The sequence below is a fragment of the Solea senegalensis genome, linkage group LG9 (assembly GCF_019176455.1).
Source record: "Solea senegalensis isolate Sse05_10M linkage group LG9, IFAPA_SoseM_1, whole genome shotgun sequence".
Classification (NCBI taxonomy): domain Eukaryota; kingdom Metazoa; phylum Chordata; class Actinopteri; order Pleuronectiformes; family Soleidae; genus Solea; species Solea senegalensis.
The window spans coordinates 7,734,294-7,760,151 of record NC_058029.1 but is presented as its reverse complement, the minus strand read 5'-3'; the positions used below and the strand labels follow the sequence as shown (position 1 = coordinate 7,760,151).

Here is a 25,858-nt window from a genome sequence, read left to right as displayed (position 1 = left end):
CAAATTTTGGACGACATACTAACCTATGACTTTTTTGTCAAAATTTGGACAACATACTAAAAAGCGACTCAGTATGTCGTTCCAAAAAGTCACATAAATGTCATACTTTAGTATGTCGTCCAAAATTTGACAAAAATGTCACAGTATAGTATGTCGTCTAAAATTTGACAAAAATGTCATAGTACAGTATGTAGTCCAAAATTTGACAAAAATGTCATAGTTCAGTATGTCGTCCAAAATTTGGGAGGGGCTTGTGAGTCTCTCTGTATTGAACTGTTATTCTTCCACCAAAAAGTTGAGCGTGTAACTCCTCCCACAGTTTTGAGAAACCCCCCACACTCCTAATCATGCGGTGTGATCGGGAATGGCGTTTTCTTATTTTTCTAAGCATTTCGATCAACCATGGCGACAAAAATAGCAAAAAACTGAATAATTTCCACATACACATGAATGGGAAACGGTCCAAGAAATGATCACACACCAGTCCAGTTTGGAGCCTCACAGTGTCGTCATACTTTAATGTAGAGACGTGTTTCAAACCTTAAACGGATCACAAGACTTGGGACTTTTCTCACCTAACTGAAATTTTTGATACATATTAAGGTTTTTGAACAAGCACAGTTTAAGTGTTATACTTTTTTGGATATTCTAGTGTTCTAGAGTATATGTGCATTAATTGAAAGTGAAGTTATGTTTTCAACCGTGATTTTAATTATAATTCTCTAAACATTGAATCAAAGTTTGTAAAATGATTTTATTTAGTCATCATTTAACATCTGCCTTAGTCAAAAATACACTCATCATACAAGCAGTTAGACCGGATTTGATTGAAGCTCTATTTCAAAATCACAAAGAAACATTTACTCAATAATAAATACAGTTTTTGCCCATGTGCTTAAATGTGGTGCCATTTTCTTTTATGAGCATATTTACAATACACCATAAATAAAATTTAAGAGATGGAGCACATTTCAGGCAGTGACAAAACAGGGAGAAGAAAAAAAGGAAAACTCGTATAAATATAGGTTCTTCTATGGACTGAAGAGAGGACGCAGAGAGGGAAAAAAATGACAGAGAAAACTTCAATCCTGTTGTACAAACATGCCCACATAACAATAATGAACAGTTTCCTCAGGGTTGTGATGCAATTAAGCTGCCCTACTTAGCATTCAAACGGGTCAAATTGCATACGTTCACAAGTTCCAGTCCACTACAGTCGCTCAGACACGATACGCACAGATGTCCACAGAGGAAATACTTCCCTCATCTTCTGACGCAGAAAATAAATCAGGTCCTTTTGATCCTTTTCCCCCGACGCACTCTAATATTGTGATGAGATACATATATATGTATATATATATATACACATATATATCACCCTCGCGTCACTACATTTACTTTAGTGAAAGATTACAAAAGTGAAGAGAAAGGAAACGTCTAGAGAATGGCTTTGCATATTAGTCTGCGAGGTTTGAAATTGATGCGTGGCAGCTTCAGCCTGCATCACAGAAAAGTGCACCACACCCGACCGAGTCGCCCGCACGCAGTGAAAAAGAAAGGAGACCTCTTCACAAGACAAGAACTCTGTCTCTTATAGTGCAAAAAGTTACGGGGCAAAACTGAAAGTGATGGAGCTGTTGCCAAGATGCTAAACTGTTCTCTCTACTCAGTCCTGTTTTCCATCATACTCATCAAATTTGGATCAATTAATACTTTCCAACACACATTTTGTTGTGATGTATATTTTTGGGTCTGTCCTCCCTGTGATGCCACCAGATATTTTATAAAGTTTTTCCTCACTCGATGTGAGGGTCTAAGGATAGAGGGTGTCACCTGCTGTACAGACTGTAAAGCCCTTCGAGGTGAACTGTGTTTGTGATGTTGGGCTACGTCAATAAAACTGACTTAACGTGACTTGAAATGCACCATTTTGCTGTTCATGAGATCATTCAAATGAAGGCCACACATCTCATGTACCTGAGACCAGTTACACAACACAGTTCAATACCCAAATGTTTCCTGTTGTGTTTTTGTTGTTGTATTGCTGTTCATGATCTCTGCCATGTTTTAATGCTGTGTTATTCCTCCTTTTTCCTCTCTCTGGTTTTATATCCCTGTTCGTGTATCTGCCGTTGGTTGTAGGTTGTGGTCAGACTTTTGGCATTAAGTTGAGAACATTTAGTATTTAAAGGTATGTTTTATGATGATTTTCAAAGGCAAACTCTATGTTAAACATGCTGCAGCAGAAACGCTCGCTGTGTGAGAGATGCAGCAGATCCAGCGAGAAACTGGGGTGTTACTGACAGAGATATAAACCGATTTTTCTAGCAAGTGAAGCCTTTGTTTGTGGATTTATTTGTTTCAAACAAATATTAGACTGGGATTTATTTTTCTTTGAGAGAATTCAGTTCCCAACTTTCTTTAATCTCACTATCTTGAAAATGAGTCTCTTACTGTAAACCTGCTTTATGGCTGCATATATATATGTGTGTGTGTGTGTGATTGTCTGCAGGTGTCAGGAGTCAGGGCAGATCCACCAGGTGCATCTCATCACTGCATTTCCAGGACTCACCGCTCATCCATCATCCCATCGCTACGCTGCCACATTGTAAACTCTGCTGTTGTCAGTGACATGTTCAAACCCCTTTTTCTGAGTGAGAATCTGTTGTAAAAAAAACCAACAGAAGTCTCATTTTCATGTTCCCTCAGTTCCTGCCATCCTTGATGGTCTCCTCATCTCCTCATCGTCTGCCTGACTTGGAATCCTCATCCTCATCTATGGATCTGGTATTAGATTCTCACCATCTTAGCCCCTGTAACTGCATCTACTGTATAATTGGGTTCAGTTGGTGCTGTACCTAATTTGGGACTGAGGAAATAAATAAAGCGAGATGACGTTACTCTTACAGAACCTGCAATGAAACAGCATTATGAGGCCAAATCTCTTCCTCTTGAGACATAGCACCTGTTTAGAGAAAATACACAGCTTAACATTTGCTGTTGTAGACTCTTGAGTGGAAATGTGGATCCATAATGAGGCAGCAAATGGGATCAGAATTGATTGGTATGATGGAAAATCAAACTAACAGGATCCAGAATGAAAAAAAAAGCTTAACGCTGTAACAGAGATAACCAGCTCAGGCGGTGTGCCTTCAGTCACACTGTGGGTGTTAGCTGCTATTGGTGATAATGACGGAGGTGCCTTTGTGTCCGGGGGGCTGCTCTGACGGCATGCGGAGGTGTGGGGTCATGTCGTAGTGAGTGGGGCCAGTGTTGTTGGACGTGCAGTAGCCCCGAAGGCTCTCAGGGTCATAGAGGTGCTCCAGGGCGTAGCCTGTCAGGGAGAAGGCTGTATGCTTGTCCAAATATGGCCGTGGATGGTTGTGGGAGGGGTACAGGGACGGGGTCAAGGCGGGAGACGCCGAACACGGACCTGGGCGACCCAGTGGGTGATGTAGTGGCAAAGAAAGGGGTGGCAGGTCCGTCTGGAGGTAGTCTTTGGGCTTGTGGAGGCGCTCAGATCCCGGACTGCTGTGCCGAGATAAGGGGGCGGGGCTATTTGCGGGGCTGACCACCTGATTCAACCCTCGACACACCACAGACTGAAGCGGCAGCTGCCCCTGAGTGTACTCAGGAGTGAAGCATGGTCCGGGGCCCTTGGGCAGTCCATTGGCTGGTCCCAGTGGAGAATCCGGAGGACATTTGCGCAGCTGAAGTCGACTTTCCTCTTCCTTGATCATCTGCTGCGTGGCTCGGATCAGCGTCTCGATCTTGCTGGGTTCCTGTGGGCTGCAGTGGTAGTGGTCTGCTCGGTACCGATCCCCGGAGTCACTGGCTGAGCCTGCGTCTGGAGAGCTGACCACACTGTCGTCATCCCAGTGGCCCTGGCCTGCAGAGGGAAACAGGGAACGCAATCAGGGCAGTGGCAACATTAGCAAGCACTGATATCATTCCTCTTAATCCTCTTAATCCTACAGCGTTTGTGGAATCAACACATGTAAACACACTTGATGCTTGTTACATATAACACATTAACTGAGTGCTTACTGAAGAAGATATCACCACTCAACAACTATTTATCAGAGGCTCATGAAATTTCAAGCATAATATCTGCACATAATCCTGTGTTCTTCCACCTCCAATACACATTTTCATTCTCTACAGTCAATAAAGGGATTTACCGCAGACTATTTTCAGTGTGGTACGAGAATAATATGATGAGAAAACACGAAATTACAAGGAAAAAAACAAACAATTAAAGATTAATATGTATTTTATGTGACGTATATCTTTCTTTTCTCCACCACAATCATGTCCCTCTCCATCCATCTACTATATAAACATCTCTGTAAGCAGAAAGTGGCACACACGTGGACAAAACAGTGCTTCTGGTGTGGATAAACTTGTGCTATTTTGGCTTTTACTTTGGCAGAAACTCAGGTCACTCTGTGTCATCGGCATCTGGCCAAGTCTATACTAAAATGTTTTATATATATTGTGCTACGACTAGAACTAGACAAAATGTTTAATGATCCTTTTGGAAATTCATCTTGTGTCATACATCTCTTTTAGTACATTTACTTTGGGCAGTGTTTACCAATCCTGGTCCTCAGGGACACACTGCCCTGCATGTTTTAGATGTGTCCCTGCTCCAACACAACTGATGGGTAACATCTAAACCATGCATGACAGTGGGTCCCTGAGGACCAGGATTGGGGAAACACTGACTTGGGACATCCACACAACTGAAAACTCAGAGGCAGCATTTTAACCTGGACAGAAAGTCACTGTGACTTGTGGAAATGATGTCACAGTCACAGAAATTCACTTCCTGAATGGCTAAATGCAAAGCTTTCCTAAAGACGTACAGTAGAATCAGTCACAGCTCCACCTTCTCATCAGTCCAGGAAAAGGAATCCATGCTCTTACCTATCATCATTACTTATTCCCATGTGTTATAGTTTCAAGTGCACACACGTACATGAGTGGTCATGTGCTGTCTTTGTAAGCGTTTAAAATGAACGGCTGTCACCGCGCATGTCTCACCGTTGTAGCTGTGGACAGCTGTGATGTGCTGCATGCTGTTGTTGTATCCATCATGGTTCTCCAGAGAGCTCTTGCTCAGCGGCAGGATGGACCGGGTGGTGCCCCACAGCATGTTGCTGCCAGGCGGAGGCGCTCCGAGAAAATATCTGCCCGCCTCGCATCGACCCCGCTCACAGCGCTGACCTTGACTGTGTGCGTGGAGGTGTGTGTGATGCTGCTCTTCAGACGGGCTGTAGCAGAGTGTGCGGGGATCAGTGAACTGCTTGTACACACAGGAGGCGTCCAGACCTTCGCTCTGCTCCAGCAGCTGAGGGGAGGCTGAGTCGGTGAGAGGGCTGCTGCCCCACGGACTGTCCTGGTCAGACTCTGACCTCTCTGTCTGGAAACTGGGATACTGCAGAGGGGAATTTGGGTAAGGGTTAAGGAAAGAGATCATAGAAGGCTTTGAAATGAGGTGGCACTCTCACCGGGAGCAAGATTTGAGATTGACAAAATTGTAATTGAAGAAAACACCGGTTGAAGACAATGCAGGCACCATGGCCTCCAAAAAAGTTAATTTCATCTCTCCTCAAGTATTAGTCGGATTGCGAATGCCATAATGACACTTAGAGCTGGGGTAGGCAAGGTATTTCTGGTTTTATCAATCAATAAAAAACCTTTTAGCATAATGTAAATCAGAGATCTGAGACAGAGCCAAGACGAGATGCAGAAGTCTAGTTCTCTCTGTTTGAAGCCGGGGAAATCTGGTCCCTGACTGACCAATCTAACAGCAGTTCACAGAGAGTTAGAAAGTTTGCTTTTCCAGCATTCGTAACAACTGCATATGCTGCAAAGCAACCCAAAAAAAGGGAAAGAAAGTATAGAACAGATACTGACAGAGATTGAGATATTGTCAAACCCTGAGTACATATCACCTCCACATCAGCTACACAATACAAATGGATTATTATATTTATTGTATTACAAAGGCCAAGTAAAAAATAAGAAGACGCAAAGAGAGCCACCAGTAGTGATGTTTTGTTCTGTCCATTTGTGGGAAGTAACCAGCTCTGTCAGTGAAGGACATCAATGAGCTGTGGGCCCCAAAATACAAGAAACTAAAGGACATTTTTCACTGAGTGACTTCAGCAGGAATGCATCGTGGTCAGTTCTTGCAACTTTGTTAGAGTTGGATTTTACATTTTTTGTTTTTCCATGTATTTATTGTCAGAGAGAAAATAAGGGGGATTTGTTTACTTGTGATTTATATATTCTCCTCTTTTCTGCCTTTTGACCTTATGACTTTTGCATGTTCTAAGCGTCACTATCAAACCGAAACCCTTATACAGCAACACGCACACACACACTTTTTTTTCTTTAATTGTAAATGAGTGTTTTTCTTACTTTCTTGTATCATTCACACACAGGATCGCATTGCATATGTAATTGAGAGTGCTGAAGATCCTCACCTGTGTGTACGGTGACAATCTAGCTTTGGTTTTGTGCCGGGACACTTTGCTCTTGGGTGTCCTGCAACTGTCCACGAGGCTGCTGGCCGCGCTGCTGCTGTTGCTGTAGGGGAACTGGGCCTTGGACACGGCCTGGTCCAGAGACAGCTGGAGTCCTTTGTACTCCGTCTCCCTGAAGACGCAAGCATAAATTATACGTGGCGCTTTCAACACAATACCACTGACATTTGCATTTGCATGTCACAGATTTAATATGGTTTACAATTACACAAGTAGAGACGCTTCTCAGCGAGACATGCTGTTTATTAACAAACATACACAGCTTGTGTGTACCTGTGTGTTTGCTCTGTCTCTTAGCACAAAAACCAATTAACATCTGTTTAGGTATTAGAGCCTCATCACGGTGCCGAGAAGGCCACGGTGTGGAGAGATGTGTGTGTTTGTGTGTGTGTGTGTGTGTGATGGGCTGGGACGGCTGTTGGGATGCTTGTTTTACCAGAAGGATTGGAGCAAGGCCTTCAACAAACACTCTACAGAGGGAAAGCTGTCCAATCAAATACATGGAGAGATTAAAGGCTGTGTCTGGCTAAATCAGGCCCACAGGAGAAGCTTGGACGTCTCACTACAGGGAAATTGGAATTGATTTCTCGCTTAAGTGTTCTGCAGATCTTTCACAGGATGATGAGTCTAAAACCTGGACAGGGTTTACCCGAGACAAATAGTGATCCATTTTCTACACACGTCTCTTGTCTCAGTGTCTCTCCAAGCAAACAAAAAAACAAGAAGACATATTTCCTAGGATTTGTGTCTGCTACAAGCCCTAAAATATAATATTCAAAAATTATGTTGGCAGCATTTGACTACAATTATTTACTTATAGTTAGTTATAGTTCTTTTTTCCTCATAGTTTTACACAGATTTTGAAATATTAACACTGAGTGTATTTCACACACTCATTTGTGAGCATGAACTATGGAGGAATCAAAAACACTTGTGACCTATGAACCAGGAAGACCCTCGGATCTTGTGGGTCTTCACTTTTAGTTCTTCACAGTGAAACTAAAATTGTTGAATGTTTTAAATTCAAGTCAAAAACTAACTCTGACTCATATGCAAGGTTTTATCATTTTAGCCGAGCCTCAATTTTGGCTTTTTTCCATCTCCAGATCTTCACTGGATTTTGGATTATGGAACATTGTGTTAGTATCTCACAGACTTTCAAGAGCTCAATATTTTCTCACATGGTATAAAAAGTTTAAGAACCACAGTCTTCAAGTATGAAAAACTCTTATATCACCTGAGGATTGTGCCTTAGTGGCTGGTTTTTCCCTCACAGGCCATCTGCATTAGGCTTTCTTTACAACCAGGTTTTAATTTAAAGCCAACAAATCTCATCTTGTATGAAAACATCTGTTACACTCACTAAATGTGTCAAAAATAAAGATTCATTAATGGAAATGTGTTTTTTTTGTGGCACACTGAAGTTGTCTCCCCTTTACAAAAAAAGAAAGAAGAAGAATGGAGTGCATGTGTAAGACAGAGGGGGTGACACATTTACTTAGCGCTAAAATAGCGTGCAGCAGAACTGTCGACAGAGTGAGACAAATAAAGTGCAGTTACGTGCCTCTGCTGCAGACATGCCGTCGCTTGACAAGTTGCTAAATCACAGGCAGGCTGTGGCAGCAATGGAAAGGTCCACAGACCCCGGGACAGGAGGTTCACAGGTTATCAGAGCTGAGCACACAGTGGGAGTTCACATGCAGGTGAAGAGCCTGTATCACCTGTGTTATCCACGGCTGTACACACCGAGGGTGTCGGGCAAACCTCCTCTGCTCCTGATAACAACGCTACGCCACAGCCGATACCTCACACTGTATTCTGCCTCATGTGTGCCTCTTTTCAACATTCACTGTGTGGCTCAATCCATACTCTGCGTTGAACAAAGATTTACAAAAGCAGGACAAATAAGGAGAACACAGGGGAGGAGAGGAGGGAGGCAGAGTAAGGCTTTGTTCCCCTGGCAGCAAGCTGGTGCCCATAAACACTCATCAAGTTTACAGCCTATCAATTAAAAGGCCATAAACACAAACCCGTTGTGGATGTGATGTAGGAGGAAGAGGAAATGTGTGTCAAGCTGTTCTTTGGCTTTAAATGCAGCCAGCCATGCTACTCGCTGGAGATTTTTATAGCTTGTATTCCTTCACGCACTCACTCACTCATACATCTGTGAAACACACACATCGGAGGCAAAACATTAATGAGATGATCGGTGAGTATCGCCGGCCGTCCTCACTCACTAATATAAGAATGTGGCTCGTGCAGGTGGAGTCGTGATCGCAGTCGGTATCAGAGGTGAAAAATAGCTGTTTGTAATAAGGAGTGGCAGTTTTGTGCTGTTGGAGTGTGAGTGTGCGAGGAAGGCTCTGGATGTAACCCTCAGCTTCTGTTTCTGTTTATATTCTCTGCAGGCAGAGCTGCCAGTCTTAGATAAACTCTACCAGATGACTGACGCCAGCACAGAGAGGCCGCCACAGGTAACGGACAACGAAGCTGGCACACGGGAGAGTCAGAGAGGGAGGAATGTAAAAAAAGCAGGACAGTTGCATTTTCCTAAAAAAAAGACATCATTATCATAATCACCCATCTCGGGCTGCAAAACGAATTAGCTCAACAGTTAAGCAGGTATTAAAAGCTGTAGAGTGTGACTTTTAAATATCAACAAATGTGCATTGCACTAAAACCCATTCAAACAAAAGTTCCCACAATCCTGATTAAGCCGATCACCTCCTCATGGACTCTAGAAAGAAAGAAGTATAATAGTTACACGACGACTAAAGTGAGACAGCAGTGTTATTAGGTTATATAATAAAAATAATAATAATAGTAACATAATATAATAATAATAATAATAATATCAGGTTATTAAAATAAACCCCAGTTCTCTGAAACATGAGTGAGTAAGGTTATGAGGTACCAAAAATTTGGACGTAGACTCATTTTATCTTATTTTATCTGTCTTTTCTCTCCACTGATGATTGCTCATGTGTGAACTGTTGGGTTTCTCTGCTCTCTATAATATTATAAAGGTTCTTGCCTTACTATGTGTATCTTGAGATAATGCTGTGATTTGGTGCTATACAAATAACATTGAGCTGAATTGAATCTTATGCCCCTGGGTGCTTTTTTATAAAGCATCCAAAACTAAATAGATTCTGTGATCTCAGCCTCTTCAATTTGAATAGGTTCGGATTTCTTTGCTCCTCAGTAATCGTAAATTGAATGTCTTATATGAGGACATGCTGTATATCTTATATTATCTTATATGAGGTTTGGACTTTTATGGGCCAAACAACTAAATGAATTATCAATATTAATCAGCAATGGAAATAAAACATGTTCCGCCTCTTTTGTTTCTAACGCAACTCCGGCTATGAATCGACCAAGTTTCTTGATTGCCAGATCCCTCAACAAACACGTGCCATATTTTCAATTAACCTCCAGTTAATTGCTTCACAGGATCTATTTGTGTAAATCTCTAGTATCAATACTCATTATCTTATCAAAGCAGAAGATGACAACGCCCGCAGAGATGTGAGTGACCCCTCTCTCTGCGCCCCACAATTCAATCACATCGCACTCCACTCTAAATGTACTGCAACAACGACGAAGCCGATCCGCAAAGCTGCTGTAAATCTTTTATCCATGACATTTACATATAAATAAATGTTGAGTTTTGCTTTTTCTGTATCAACAGTGAAAAGACAGCAGGGGTATAGCCTGCACTGAGGGTTTTCTGTTTGTTTACAGTTTGGATGGAAAAAGAAGAACAGAACTCAAGTGAATTGGAATGTGACCGCAACAAATTACTTCCTAATACAAACAAACTATAAACTCAGTGTTTCATAAGAAACTGTATTTTCTACAACTAAAAGTATATTTTATGCTTTAACCCTTTAACACCTAAAAGCCTCAAAATGTCCATCTGGACTTTTTTATTGCTCATTTTAACCATAAAAGGGCCAAAAAATGTCCTGTGAGTAAGTGCTTTTGCAAATGTTTCCAGAAAAACTTCCAATATCTGGCAGTTATTTACAATGTACTGCATGTTAAAGTAGTGTATTAACAATTTAAAATGTTTTATTTACAAAAAAACCAAACCAAAACACTGTAGTTGTATATAAACACCAAATCATGCGTGTTAAATTTGAAAACTGAATCTTATAAAACATATTTAAAGTAACATTTGTTTGAGTTTTTGTCTCAATGCCCAAAAACAGGCCATAAAAATAGAAACTACATCCAGGCGCTTTTCCAATTCTCTCCTCTCTGGTGACAAAGACGCTCATTCGTCAGTTTCCTGCAACAGCTTGAGTGAAATTACTGTAATAACCACAGGTTTGCTTTGACTTGCAACTTCTCAACTTTCAGAAACCGTTGCAATTTGTCCGATAGCGCAAACCAATGCGTAATTACGATAATGCAAAGTGCACTTGCGCAAAAGTGTCTTCTGCGATACGCTCAGTGTTAAAGGGTGAACTAACAAAAATCAAAACCTCACATCACATCATCTCCTGGTAAGTATTTCAGAAACTGCTGATCTACTGGGATTTTCACAGACGATGATCTTGAGGGTTCAAAAAAGAGAAAATATCAAGTGAGCAACAGTTGTGTGAATGAAAATGCCTTGTTGGTGCCAGAGGTCAAAGGTAACAGTATCTTAAAACCGCTAAAGAATTGCAGAAAACCACAATACATTCCTCCTTGAAGCAGATGAGCTACAGCAGAAGAAGACACCACCAGGTTCCACTCCTGACACTTTATTAGGTGTCCTGTGTACCTGTGTACAGCATCAAAGCTACACTTCTGTGCATATCAACAAATCTAAAACCTCTGTTACATATGGTAGTTAGTGGGAGCAGCGACAGTTCCCATGGACGACACATGAAGCCAAACCACTGACACTGTGATCTCTGGGAAAGTACAGTACATTTACAGTGACACCACAGCTGTGACAACGTGCCACTGAGCCATGAACGCGACAACAAACAATCTCAGACTCATCCGTCAGTGGGTTTGTGTAATAGAGTCACAGTGGTAAATCCAGCAGTGTTTAAGGAGCAGACAGACACAGTTACTCACGTGAGAACGTAGTTGACACTGACGATGCAGTGAGGCCGGGATGAGCGGCTGTTGTGTACAATGGTTGCATAACTCTGGACCCACACCCAGCCACCTTGCTTGGCCAGGAAACGGTAATACTTAGTGGTGACCTGACCTTTCACCAACACTGCAAGATCAAAAGAGAGGGAATGCACAATAGGTGATTAATGTATGGAAGAAATTTATTACAAATGAACACATATCAGGGTTTTTTCTAGGGAAATAAATGAGTATAAGGGCAATACTGATGGTGAGGGAGTGGGGAGGATGCTGCAGAAGAGCTTCATTTATTTAATTTTAAAGGGAGCATTTTCTTCTTGCATTTACCTTAAAAATGAGAGAGTAAGTTTAAATAAACATTTTTTTAAAAAGCTCAAACAACTCCATAAACGAGCACCAAAGTTAAAGGACATGAAATCTCCAACACCTAGTCGGCATTACCAGATTTCAAAGCTGGTGAAGCTGTCTGACTGCCTATTTGCCACAATTTAGCAATTTTTCAAGTCATCATGCATTTTATACTCAAAGCGAATATTGTTTATTGGCATTAATTTGATGTTTTTATGGGGCGTTTTAAAAGCAAGACTGCAAATTGGCATTTTGGTACCCGGTGTATGAAAAAATCCTGCATATATTAACTGTAAAACAATCTAGTATTGTAAATCTATTGTATAGCACTAGGTTTGTTTGTTTTTTCTTATTGTGTTGTGACTATACTGTAGCCCATGTTAAAGCCAATATGAGCTGTTTTGAATTTATTTCTAAAATCTATCAATGCCTTCCTTGGGCCATAACCTGTATACTTAGAGAAAAATCATCTCTTTTAAGTTATACTGCTCACTGAAGAACAAACCAAAAAATAACCACCTTGGTTGAGGTAATGTGAGGTAACATCATGTAACTTATCATAATGTACGTTATAAAATCCTACTGTAATATGACTAAATATAACATCATGTCTGTGTGTGTGCAGATCCACATGCAGAGAATTTGTCATGAGGCAAAACAAACCTAACTCACACAAATGATGAGCACAGCGCAGGTGGAAGGAGTCACAGCTGTGGACGTGATGATAGAGTGTCTTCTCTATTAGATCCTGAGGCTCGTAGCCTGTCAACTCTGCAACCCTGAGCAACACACACACACACATACTCTCAGGGGTCATTAAGTCTTCTCGCATTTACAATTTCATTCACTCACAAACCCGTAGACAAGATGAATCCAGGGTCAGCGAACCAACGGGAACGTACCGCGAGTCCAGGAAGATGAGCTTCATGTCCAGGCTCGCTCTGAACATGAACATGTTGCTGTGCAGTTTGATCTCAGTGACGGCGCTGGGCGGCAACGAGTGACCGACCGCCACCAGCCCAACGTTCTGATAGCAGCCGTCAAATGGAGACATGTCCAGGCTGTACTGTCGGATCTTCAGGTAGCCGCTGCAGTGGATCACCTGGACCAAGAGGCATAACACACAGAGGTTCACATACCCAGGTTTATACAGTAGAAGAGATTTGATTTTCCTCCATGTACCATCAGTGGAAGCCACAGTTTGAGAACCATGAGTATAAAGAAAAAAAACAGTTCTAAAGTCTTAAATTCCACTGTTATTTTAACCCTTAGTGCTCACGGTGCACCCATGGTAATTTGCCGTGGGAATAACACACAACTCCTTATATGGACATCCTGGGGGTGTGTGTTATCGGTCACATATTGAGGCTTTAATAAAGGCTTTCCTCTTCTCATGTGTTGTTGAGTCAAAGTTATGATTCATTTGATATTGCATTTTTTCTTTTTTCTTTCTGTTCATAAAAACAAGCCAAGTGAACTTTGAACTGTGACATATTGAGTACTTTTTGCTGAGGCGTGTTTATATAGTTGTTTTTTTTTACCATCAGATTGCCAAAGACACTATAATAATGCACATTCTTATACCCTCTGTATATAATGTACGTTTAAACATAGTGATGGAAAAAAGCAGCCCAAACGCTCTGTGTTCTAAGGGTTAAAGAGTGTAACTTCCATCTCTATAGAAACAAAATCAATACCTTGTTATCATGACTTTTATTTGACTTAGTCATCCTTCCTAGAAAGCTATCCTTCTAAATTGTGGGCCCTCCAAGTCTTCTATCTTCAGAACAAAATTAAAATTTTCCTCACAACAAAGCACATAGAGTGATCTATTCAGATCTATTCATCTATTCTATCTTTAGATATGATACTTCAATTCATGTTAAGTTCCAGTAGTGGCTGTCTGTGAGAGAATGCAAATATTCACACATATTGTTCCATACATTTTCGGGGGGAAATTCTGCTACCAGCGCCCTATAGTCCAAATTCCAGAATATAGTCTGAGTGAGTTCAGTGGGGCAAACACCACAGGCAAAGCTGCAGATAATTTTAGAGTGGGTGAGTTGGCGACTGTCCTGCTGCCAACCCCCCCGCCGCCTGAATGTTCCAAAAATGTTTACTGTTGACCCAGACGATATCCTGCTGCATTCTCCATATGTGAACAACAAACTCCTGAGAATGTCCAGCCCTGATTTTCTTTAGACCAAGTCTGAAATTTAGAGCAATTCTGTGGTCACTGTTTTTAAACCCTAACCCTTTAAAAAAAATCACACATGTGAAAATAAATTCTGAAACAAATTCACCATAAGGTTTTAATGTTTGATCAGTTAAACCATTAGCAGGGCTGCAACTAAAGATTTATTATTTTCATAATCGATGAATCTGTCAGTTCCATCGATTAATCGAGTAATGGTTTGGTCCATGAAAATGTCAGAAAATGCTGATCAGTGTTCATCACCAAACCGGGAAATGATGATATTCTCAAATGTTTTGTTTTGTCATTTTTAATGATTTTCTTTATTATATGGAGCAAAGAAACCAGAGAATATTCACATTTAAGCAGCAGAACATTCAAACAAACTTACCTTGTAGCCTCCACAGGTAAGACCTGCGTTTCTCTTAGCGAGGACACATTTCATCCTGAGAAAGAAGGAGCGCTCGATCTCATACTCTGCAGCGTAAAGAAAAAGAAAAGGTTATTAACTGACGAGTCCGTATCATATTTAATACAACATGCTTGTTCGTGGTTGATGATTACCTTGGACAAAGTGTGAGTGGTATGGCTGGTGCGCTGTGAGGACGGCCGTCATTTCGTCATGGTCTGCTGGGTGGACGTACTCGTAAATGCTGTTTCCTGTCAACTCTACCTGTTAAAAAACAAACGTTCACCTCAGAACTATCTGTCTGACGCCTGTGGTGCGGCACAAGCCAGAGCAGGTCACATGACTTCAATCATCAAACTAACCTGCGACAGGCCGAGGTGGACGGACGCCGTTTCTGATATGTACATTATCTTCCCATCCGGAGCCACGACAAAAATGAAGCCGTCTAACGTCTGAAACAAAGAAATTATCATGATTACTCTTGTGATTGATACTGTCAAAAGTAGTCTAATATAGTAGTTTAATATCGTCTTAGGTTTCTTAAATGTTCTTAAACTTTCTTGGCAAACTAAAGTGTGTATTTGTTTTAAAAGATCACAATGTTGTGTCAAATAAACATCAAAATAAATACTGAAATCCTGATTAAAATATAATAAAACATAAAAATGTCATAGCAATTCCGCGAGTCAGGACAGTTTGAAAGAGCATGCACCCCCAAAACTGAGGAAGCTAAATGGAACTCATCCATCATTCATTTGATTATTTACACCTGTGAATTTCCCACAGTGAAACTCCTTTTTCTCAAAGTTAATATTAATGTTACTGTCGTCTTATTGTTATGACTCTACCAATAGATCACTGTGTGCAGAGCTACAGGCAAAATAATCACTTGAGGACAGGCAGAAAATAACAATGACATGAAGCATAAACTGTAAAGGAATCAATTAATTAAGCAGTAATCAGTTATTAGTTTAGAAGTTAAATAAGAGAACAATAGGGCTCTAAACTCTGAGGGTAAGGAGTTTGCTTACGATTGAATTTGCGATTAAGGGCTGCAACTTATGATTATTTGTTTACCAAACATGTCTTGATTTGTCCACAAACCAAAATGATTCCGTTTTAATTATTAATTTCTTATGTGGAGCAAAAGAAACCAGAAAATATTCACATTTAAGAAGCTGGAAAACAAGATATATCGGTTTAATTATTGCAAAAACACCCAACATAGTTTGACTAACCAGTGCAGCTCTATTTGCGATATTCAAAAATAGTGTTATAGTGTGAAGGGCTGAAAGACTAAACAATTACAATAATTAATTTGTGTCCCTACTACAAAAACAATCATTAAAACAAAACCCAAACAACTGTATTTTATGTAAACTCTGGTTAGTTTTGCCCCAGAATTTCACAACTGGTGCATTGATATTAGTGTTTGTGATTATCATAATAACTTTAATAAAAATCTGTATTTGACAATAATAATTTGAGGCTGAGAGAAATGAAGTGCTCTGTCGCCACTTGTTTCCCTGATCGGGGAGCAGAAACCAGGCCAGTCTGCTGCCATATTTAACTCTACTGTAAACCTGTCCATCTATTTGACAGCGAAACTGTGGCCGTCCTCTGCTACTCTGACGACCGCGACGTGTCTCTGCTCTGACGACCACTCTGTCGCCGTGTGGCTGTGTTTGTCCAGCCTGCGTCTCTGCAGCTTCTGCAGCTCTGCTCCATTGTGTTGCTGCTGCTGCTGCTGCTGCCGCTGCTGCTGCTGATGTGAGAGAGGCTGCAGGACGGACTGAGGCTCTGTGCGTGACCAGGAATGTGTTCAGCTCATTTCACTCTTTACAAGAATGAAGGCAACAGGAGGCAGATGGCAGCGGCAGCAGCAGTAGCAGCAGTAGCAGCAGCAGCCACTAAACCACACAAACACAGCCTACCTATGGCTAAACATTTTAGTGTCTTTTTTTTTCTTCTTTTTTTAAATCAACAATTAAAGGCATTTTTATGTGACCTTGTAGCATTATTTCAACCCACTTTTTTTTTTTTACGTCATTATGAAAACATAAAAACATAGCAGTGAATACCTGTAAGAGATGGGAGCCTAATTCCTGGCTGATTCCATTCAGAGAACTATTACGACTCACATGACCCCAGGACTCCCCGAGGCCTACAAGACAAATCACACACAGAAAAAAAAACATTTCTTATTACAGTGAAAGCAGGAATGCAGCAAAATCATTTTGTGAATATGAGATGTTGGATTTTAAATTATGTGATATTTTTATTTTAAAAAATTCAACAGAGGATCATAAAAAATCCCTTTTAATGCATGGAGCTCCTCAAACACAAACACAGGACACAGGATGATCAACAAAAGCACAACAAATCTCTGTCACAATCTCAACCCAGATCTGCTTCATCAGTGGAACTAAGAACAAAGAAAATGATCGTCATGAGTGAAATAATTATCAAAGATTGATTTATAGACTTTTTATTAATAAATTTAACACTGTGATTAAATATTCAAATAAAAAAATAAATGTCCGCTGTATGTATTCATAGTGAAGAGTAGAAATGTTTTTGTGTGCACAAATGTACCCCTGTCATAACTTTTTAGTATGAATTGGGTTGCAGCCATCTTCATAAAGTGGGTCGCGTGTATGAGGTGCTCTGTATCCATGGTTCTCAAACTGGGGTACGTGTACCACCAGTGGTACATGCGCTTCCTCTGGTGGTACTTGGAGAGAAAAAAAAAACTCTATATACCAGGGTATGTGATTGGAGTGGAGTGGAGGAATTTTGACCAGTGTGTAGAAAATGAAACAAATAACAAAAACAAAAAGATAATAATTTAAATAATAAGAAAGCCAGTCACATTATCTTAATCTAATTTGGCTATACCAGTGAGGAGGAGGAGGAGAGAACAAATTATCTTATTGGGAACCACTGTATTATAACAATGGTGATAAAATATTGATAAAATATTGAGCTCTTGAATTACCACCATACTTCGTGAGCTCAATATTTTCCTCAGGTGGATCTTATGGTATAAAAAGAGAACAAACTGCAGGACTGCACACATATGTAGCCTGAAAACCTACCTGTTTGCCACTGTGTTTAAAAAAAATATATATATATATGTATATATATAAATATATATATAAACACATATATTATCACCTCTGCAGCTCAGCCATAACTGCAACTTGTAATTTCGTTTTTTTGTTGTGTTCATTATGCATTTGATGTATTTTATTCTGCGGCTTTGCTTCACTTTGTCTCACATTTTTTTTATTGTAAAGCACTTAGAAATTGTTTAACTGTGCTAGAAATTTGAGAAAATTGCTTTAAAAGAAAAACATTGATGTGATAATGGCTACAATATAGGAAGTAGAAGCTTACATGTCAATGCTTTAATAAACAGAATAAGCTTCTCCAGAGTCTCATTTGTGTAGAGATGTACAGTTCCAAAATATTAATATGCACCAACACTGCAAATAGACTTGGAGAGAAAATGTATTCACATTATTGTGTGTGTGTAAAAGAGAGAGCGCGTGTGCTGATTGAAATGCAAATCCCGCTCTGCAGTACAAACATGCGGCACACAGGGAGCAGCGCAGCGGCCTCTGCGCCTCTCTGACTGCGTCATATGGAGCTGATGCGGACTTCACGACTGCGCCGCGGTCACATTACAACAGCGCACCTTTTCAATCCTCACTGTTATCACACACACATATAACCAAATATTAAACCTTTACACGCTCTTATAAAAGGGCTACAGTTCTCGTTTAATTTAATGACGAGCTGTTCGCTGTTAAATGTTGCGTTCAAGGACCAACACATAACTGTTGTTTTTTCTGTCTCTCTCACTGCCCTTAGTTACTGTCAGGTTCGACGTAGCTGAACCTGAAGCAGACACGTTGTAACATCAGTAGTGATTAAAAAAAAACAAAAACAAAAACAAAAACAGCATCAACAGCATGAACAATCATGGTCCCAACGATAACGATATAAACACACACACACAATCACGCAAGATTATGACAGTGCAGGATGAGGTATGAGCCGCATACCTTAGACTGTTTAAAAACCACTGCAGTGTCTCTCTCTCTCACACACACACACACACACACGCACGCACGCAATCTTCAACACATCCATTCATGCTTACTGATTGATTATTCCAACAGCAGCAGCAGTCCATAATCATTACAATCATTTTTTTTACTCAAGCATGGCAAGTGGCTTCTTAAAAATAAATACATGAATAAATAAATACATTAAAATGGGTCTGCAACGATTAGTCGATTTATGAATCATTACTAAATGAATAGTCCACTATTTCGATGGATGAATCGGTTTGAGTGCTGTGTGTTGTTTTCACACAGTCTTCAGCTTCTTATATTTTACATATTTATTTTTATTTATTTTTTTTGTTCTATTTCACCAAAAAACAGTAGAAGTGAATCATTTTTGCTTTGTGGACAAAATATCACTTTTGAGAACATCATCATTTCCAGGTTTGGGGGGGGAAACAGGATTCGACATTTTCTGACCTGATGGCCCAAACTAGTAGTGGATTAATTAAGACAATCAATGAATTATTTAATCAATTATGAACAAAATAAAGTTGCAGCGCTAAATAAATAAATCAGTGAATAAAATGCACATCTGTTAGTGATCGGGGGCGCACTTTTATGTCCACGTATAAAGGCGTTCGTCATACTCGCTCGACCTTATTCTTCCACGCAAACAAGAAAAAATACATTAAAATGAATGCGAATAAATAAATAAATAAATACATATTGTGAGGCCTGTAGCGCCGTAGCCATGATACTCGCAATACAGGAGCTGGTAAATAGGGGTCTTACTGTGTTAATTATGTATTTCGTTTTAGCTCTCAAACATTAACAATGTTACTATTCGATATTTTAAAATCATCATTATTATCATTCAAAAATCATTTAAAAAATCTAAACCATAAAAAAACACTAGAAAAACAGTATAAATCCTAAATGTTTAGCGTAGTAAAATAAATATATATCAATAGTAATAATAATAATTCAACATATTGTTGAGGCAATGACTGAAAAACAGTCACTGTCGTGTGAAACAAGAGTACAACTGAAATGAAATGAATGAAATGAATTAGCTCTAATGACACATAATGTGAATTTCATTTAACAGATATTGAGTAAAATAAATATTAATTATATCCTGAGTCCCAGTTTAAATCTCTGGAGAAAAAAAAATGAAGCAACATGTTTGTTATGGTGTGAGATGCCATGTAATTTCACCAAGGATGGACAACATGGCTGAGGCCAAAGGTCCTGCTGCTACACCTCTCTCTGTCTCTCAAAATCACAGAGAGGGAAAAAAAGAAAGAAAACATGCTTTGTTTCACCTCATGAAAAATTAAGAGCTCTGTTACCTTTATCCTCACTTATGCACAAAAATAACAACCACTAAAACATGAAGTGTTTCAGTGTGTGTGTGCTTGGAGTAAAAAGGTGCGAGAGGTCCAGCCTTTAACACAGCACAGGAGATTTAATGGAGGGGAAACACTTCACAACACAGCCTGTGATGGACAGAAGAGTTAAACAAAAGCGTGTGCATGTCTGTCTGCAGGAACAGCAGCGTGATCCTTTCAATTATTCAGTGAGTGTCCGTGTGCATGTACACGCATGTAAAACAGCACACATGTGACAACAGGCACACTTTCTCCAGTCATGAAAAAGGAAAACGCAGACTGTAGACGACTGCTGAGCTTATCACTGTGTGTTTGCAGTCACTCATGGAAAACGTCGCTGTGTGCTGTGTACACACGCACGTGTGTGGCCTTAGGAGAACTGAGTGCATCCTGGTGGATTTTTAAATAGTAACTAGTCTGTACTTATGTAGGGAATTCAAGTCTTAATGACAGTTTTCATTCACTGGCACTTTTTCTATCATATGTCTATCATAGTCCATACCCTGCTGGCACAGCCTTCAGAAGCAACTTGGGGTTAAGTGTCTTGCCCATGGACACATTGGTATGCAGATTCAAAACGAGCTGGGGGATCGAACCCACAACCTCCCGGTTGAAAGACGACCTACTTTACACCAGTGGTTGTCAAACTTGTTTGATGCCAAGTACCATTTGAGAAAAAATTCAATTCTCTTGAAGTAACAACGTTATCACCAACGTTAAAATAGACCGAGCAAGGTCAGCTCTGGACTTTTCACAGGAGACAGATTTATCCCAATAAGATAATTTGCTGTCTCCTCTTCCTCACATATACTTCACACACTGGTATAGTTAAGATGAGGTGACTCTTCTATTATTTATTCGTTTCATTTTCCACGAACCCCGGTATATACAGTAGAACAGTATTTCTGAGGAAGTACTATGTGCATGTACCCCTGCTGGTACATGCACATAGTTTGAGAACCATGGTTTTAAAACAATGTTTAATGCCTAATTAAGATAAGAATCTCTCATAGTTATGTAATCATGTGAATAATCTACAGAGGCCAGTTTGGAGCCAAATGATTGTAACATTTGTGCAGCAATGTTAGTATTCAGCTAAAGCAGTTAAATCTTTGCTCCAAACCTAATTTTAAACAAGCTGAAATAAACATGTCATAGGTCCAGTAGTTGGTGTGAATGTGTGTTATTATCACAGTATTAGAAAAGAAATACCAAACACTATTTGTGTCGAATAATCCGTGTGAGGTTACATTACATGTGCAGGTGTATCTGTGTGACCCCAGGACTAGTCAGTGTCCATGTTTTTTTTATGTTTTTCCTTCAGACTCTTACTCATAATTCCACTGTTCCTACATCTCAACCTGCACCACAGCTGTGAGGAACAGCACATTCTGAGTGATCAGGTGTTCACATCACACTAATGTGTTCAGCTCTGCAACAGTCACGCACAATGGAAGCTCATCACAGATAATCTGCTGCTGCTGCCGAGAAACCACATCACTGCAGGCTGGAGACACTGACCGAGGGACACAGCAGACTTATCTTATCTATCTATCTATCTATCTATCTATCTATCTATCTATCTCTCAATCATAGTCAATATATATATGTATATGTATATATATATATATATATATATATATATATATATATATATATATATATGTACACACATACACATGTGTGTATGTGTGTGTATAGTTTATGCACTAGTGTCCTTAGTGCATGCTTATACAAAATAAAGTACTTGGATGCTTATACATTATATTACATGTAATAATCAATATTCACTTTTTATAAATATTAAACACACACAGAATATGAACACACACACATATATGTACATATATGTATATATGTATACATATATACAGTCGATGAAAATGAATGTACATTTGAATATGAAATTAAATGATTACATGCATTATACTGTTGCATGTTATATGTATACTATTTTAAATTGTATATATATACATACATACATACTGTATATGTATTATTTTACGATTACTGGATATAGTAGTAAAATTTTACTGAAACTCCAGACATGATAATAGTATTATATAACACTATTATAATTTATAAATCTAGAAATTACATTGAAATTACACACAGACTAAATAATACAAAATATTATGACACTATACAGCTTTTTTTGTTAAATGCAGCACGTTTAAAAGTAATTAAATAAAAACTAACGCAAACGCTGCATTCCCGTGAAATAAACGTTTTTTTTTACCGCTTTTCATCCGCTTTGCTGTGCTCATGTTGCTACAAATCTAATAATCTCCAATAATCCACATAAAATTATTATTATTTTTTTTTTTTCGTTCACATTTATTATAAATTTAAAAGCAGCTGTCTTACCTTCAGGGAAGACGATCCTCATCTTCAGGTAGCTGGTGGTGAGGCGGATGATGGAGGCTTTGTCCAGCTGGGAGGTGATGGCGGAGGGCAGCGGCAACAGTTTGGCCAGTTCATAAAATTCACTATTCTCCTTTTCCCGCCGCGTCCGCGCGGCATTTTTAGACTTCTCTTTCATGGTCTCTTGTCACTCTCACTGTCTCAAGTCTCCGCGTGTCTTCCAGTCACTGTCCCTGGAGGTGTCTCATAGCCGCGACGTCTCCACACATGGACAGGGACTCGTCCTGTACGCGCTGTCCGGCCTAGAAACCCGCAGCCTCCTCCTTCCTCCACCCGCCGACGACGCCGCGTCAACACATTCCCATATTCCCAAGTGTTTCCAATGGTTTGAGCCAAGCGGGACGCGTCTAATTCCTGGATTCCTGGAGATTTAAAGCGGCGTTGTTTTTTGGTTTTAGTCCATACATAGGAAGGTACAGTACTCACTTACATCCACCACGGCTTCAAGCGAGAACGAACTGTGGAGGACACAGAATGAAAAACCATCACACAGACCTTTTTGCATGAGGCAACACAAACTCATGGAGACACTTGTTTGCATCGTCCTGCGCAGACTAAATGAGCATGGACGTGTTTGTCCTCTTACCTTAGCGCATAAAAACAGTTGATTGATGTCGTGGCTGTAAGGTTTCAAAGTGTCCCAGTAGATTCTTGCATATCTTCCATCATGTGTGTTTTTTCTTTAATGGGAAAGCTGCGCATCCACACTCTCCTCAGCTGCCAAAACCTCAAAGTCCCGCCCACTTACAAGAGGCTCTGCTTCGATTGGACAGCAGCTCGCCCTGACTGCATTTCTATTGGCTGCTCTATATAAAGAGACGCCCCGCACAGAATGGGAATTGGCTGCTGGTGAGAATGTTCACCTCTGGCCCAAAGTGAATCGAAAAATAACCCCCATAGAACCAGCGCGCGTTGCGAAACATTATTAACCTCCTTTATAAAATGTCAAATTTAAAATAGATTAATATTGTTTGACAACAAAAGCACTTTTAATACAGGTGGATTTAAAGTGACGTGTCGCTCAGTGGACGTGTCGGCTTACATATTATAAGTTTCACAGCCTACTTATCTTTCTTTCTTTCCTGGGTTATTTTTTAAAATCAATCAATCAAATTCAAAAATATCTGAGATTAAATGATCGCTCAGAAATCTCTAAAACAGCATTTGGAATAATCCCCGTGTTTTAAGTGCAGTCTACATAAGCATGTGGACTGAAAAGTTGTCTGTCTTTGACATGCTCGTGCGTAATTCATACACAGTGTATAAATGATTCACCACGCAGTTTTGCGCAGCTCTTGTCCTGTTTGTGCAAAATGAAGGCTTTAAAAAAGTTTAGCTGTTCATCGATGTGGCTTAGATAACACTTAATAATACGCAGTTTCTTCTTCTAAACTTTTGAACATTACATTAAATAAAGCACAGAATGTGCATAGGCCACATTGTTTTCCACTATGTTCTTCTTTTATATTTCTTTAATAAACTTCTTTTTTTTTAAATTATTTTACGTTTAGCAAAGTGCCTGATTTAAGTGTCCTGCTTTAACGCAAATATGTCCCAGTTTTGTGATGAGTTAAGTGCATCCATTTATCTAAAAGTGAATATATACAATATTCAGGGTCATGTGGCTTGACTTGACTCAAATTGTGGTTTTTTTTTTGGCCTTTGGAAACAGTTAATTCGGAATATATGGCCTGTATATCTTCTCTGTTCACCTTCGTCATTTCAAGTGTTAGGAACCTGTTGCAGGATAAAGGGAGGACACAGGGCAGGAGGATGATGAAGGTGGCGGTAGAGCGCGCGCACACACAGCTATCTCTCTCTCTCTCTCCCTAGTTCTCTGAGGGATCTAGCGCGGGGACAGTCCGCTAAATGGGATCCAGCCCGCGGATGCTTTAGCTCTGATTATATTGTGAGGAGATCACCGCTGTTTTCCTTCCAAACATAGAAACATGGAGAGAAGTTTCAGCACATCCATCTCCTCGTGTAGGACAGACCTTGTTATCATTTATCACTGCAGCATAAACACACCAGCTGTGAACTTCATAATCCCCCATATTTCCCACAAAATCTAAATGATTCCGTTTGTTATTTTATTATAATAGCCTGGTAGGTGTTTAATATATGTGTGAAATGGGTTTCAGACCTGGTCAAATGTATTTCTAATATAAGCCATTAAAGCAGAGGTCTCAAACTTGTGGCCCGAGGACCATATGTGGCCCCCAAATTGATTTTATGCAGCCGGTCACTTAATATCATGTCATAATGAAATCTCTTCCTCATAAACACAGTGGGTATATGCTGACGTGATATGTTTATATTGTTACAACAAAAATAATAATAATAAAATTGTATTAATTATATGCATACACTTGTTTAATGTTTTTTATTTTATCTGGTTTTGTCATTTGGATCAATTTTGTTTTTTTTGTAAAAATAAAAAAATATACATCGTTCAATATCAAAACAAACGCCCATCTGGACGACCATCTGAGATTTGAGAACAATGGTGAATAATAAAAAAAAGTTTTATAGGAAGTAAATAACTAATTATAGATTATTTTAATATCTCAGTAATGCTACTCATTTGTTAAGTGCCAACTTTATGGTTCACATTTTCTGCTCAAAACCAATTCAATACTAATTATAAATTGGTGTAAAAGTACAGAAAAGTTGTTCTTTTGGACTATCTGAACGTTTCTCTAACTTGAATTATGTAATTATAAAACTCAGGAGATAATAATAAGTTTCTGGTGCCACTGCAGTCACTTCCTGGAGCTACATATCCTTTCATTTGAGTTCATATAAAAGGAGATTGATAGTGTAGGTCACCACAGGATTGTAGCAGCTGAGTCAGTAACATTTTATGTTAATTTTCTGCAAGCTATCATTTCAAGTCTCAGGCCTTTCATTCTAACAGGGAGAAATACTGTAATGTCACATATTGTGCCAGAGTCTGCTGGCTCATAGGACATATGAAGAGGACTGAGCCATAGTTAATTTCATCACTAATGCTTCTGTCATTTCTATTGAGTGGAAAAGGTACATACAGGAGAGTAATGTGCTGCTGTAAAACCTCTGAGCTCACTCTGAAAAGACTCACCATTACTGCAGCTTTGCTTGTTGACACTGAAGCAAACAGAGGTGGAATTATTCTGCCCACATGTGTTTGACTTGAGACAATGTCTGCGCTCTGATATCAGAGGTGTGACATGTAGCACAGTATGTTGCGCATGCCCACCCCACCGTGTCAACTCGGGTTACAGAATCCGCTTCTGTGACCACATCTGCTACATCCCTTATCTCCAGTACAACAGTGACGCCTCCTCCTCCTCATCTGGTGTTAAAACCTTTAAAAGAAAAAG

General features: G+C 39.7%; 1 protein-coding gene across 4 annotated transcripts; it reads right to left on the bottom strand.

The window, feature by feature from the left end:
• Window positions 1-3,088: 3,088 nt before the first annotated feature.
• On the bottom strand, window positions 3,089-24,857 carry sim1a (SIM bHLH transcription factor 1a). 4 transcript variants are annotated; one of them, XM_044035015.1, is made up of 13 exons: window positions 23,083-24,857; window positions 22,927-22,954; window positions 22,440-22,858; window positions 16,687-16,769; window positions 14,968-15,057; window positions 14,761-14,869; window positions 14,588-14,673; window positions 12,905-13,104; window positions 12,675-12,781; window positions 11,634-11,781; window positions 6,495-6,666; window positions 5,047-5,440; window positions 3,089-3,889 (listed from the first exon to the last, which is right to left on the bottom strand). In XM_044035015.1, exons 3-13 carry the CDS (start codon window positions 22,612-22,614, stop codon window positions 3,171-3,173), a joined length of 2,283 nt encoding a protein of 760 aa, XP_043890950.1. In that variant the 5' UTR covers window positions 22,615-22,858; window positions 22,927-22,954; window positions 23,083-24,857; the 3' UTR covers window positions 3,089-3,170. The 4 variants fall into 4 exon arrangements, with proteins under 4 accessions (XP_043890950.1, XP_043890949.1, XP_043890951.1 ...); XM_044035014.1 differs by having other exon boundaries at window positions 22,923-24,857; XM_044035016.1 differs by lacking the exon at window positions 22,927-22,954.
• Window positions 24,858-25,858: the final 1,001 nt, after the last annotated feature.

Coding starts and splice junctions, on each gene's coding strand:
- sim1a (XM_044035013.1), bottom strand. CDS start 22,614: ATGAAAGAGAAGTCTAAAAATGCCGCGCGGACGCGGCGGGAAAAGGAG. Junction 14,674..14,760: donor CCACTCACACTTTGTCCAAG/GTAATCATCAAC, acceptor TTTACGCTGCAG/AGTATGAGATCGAGCGCTCC. Junction 6,667..11,633: donor AGTGTCAACTACGTTCTCAC/GTGAGTAACTGT, acceptor TTGCGTCTTCAG/GGAGACGGAGTACAAAGGAC.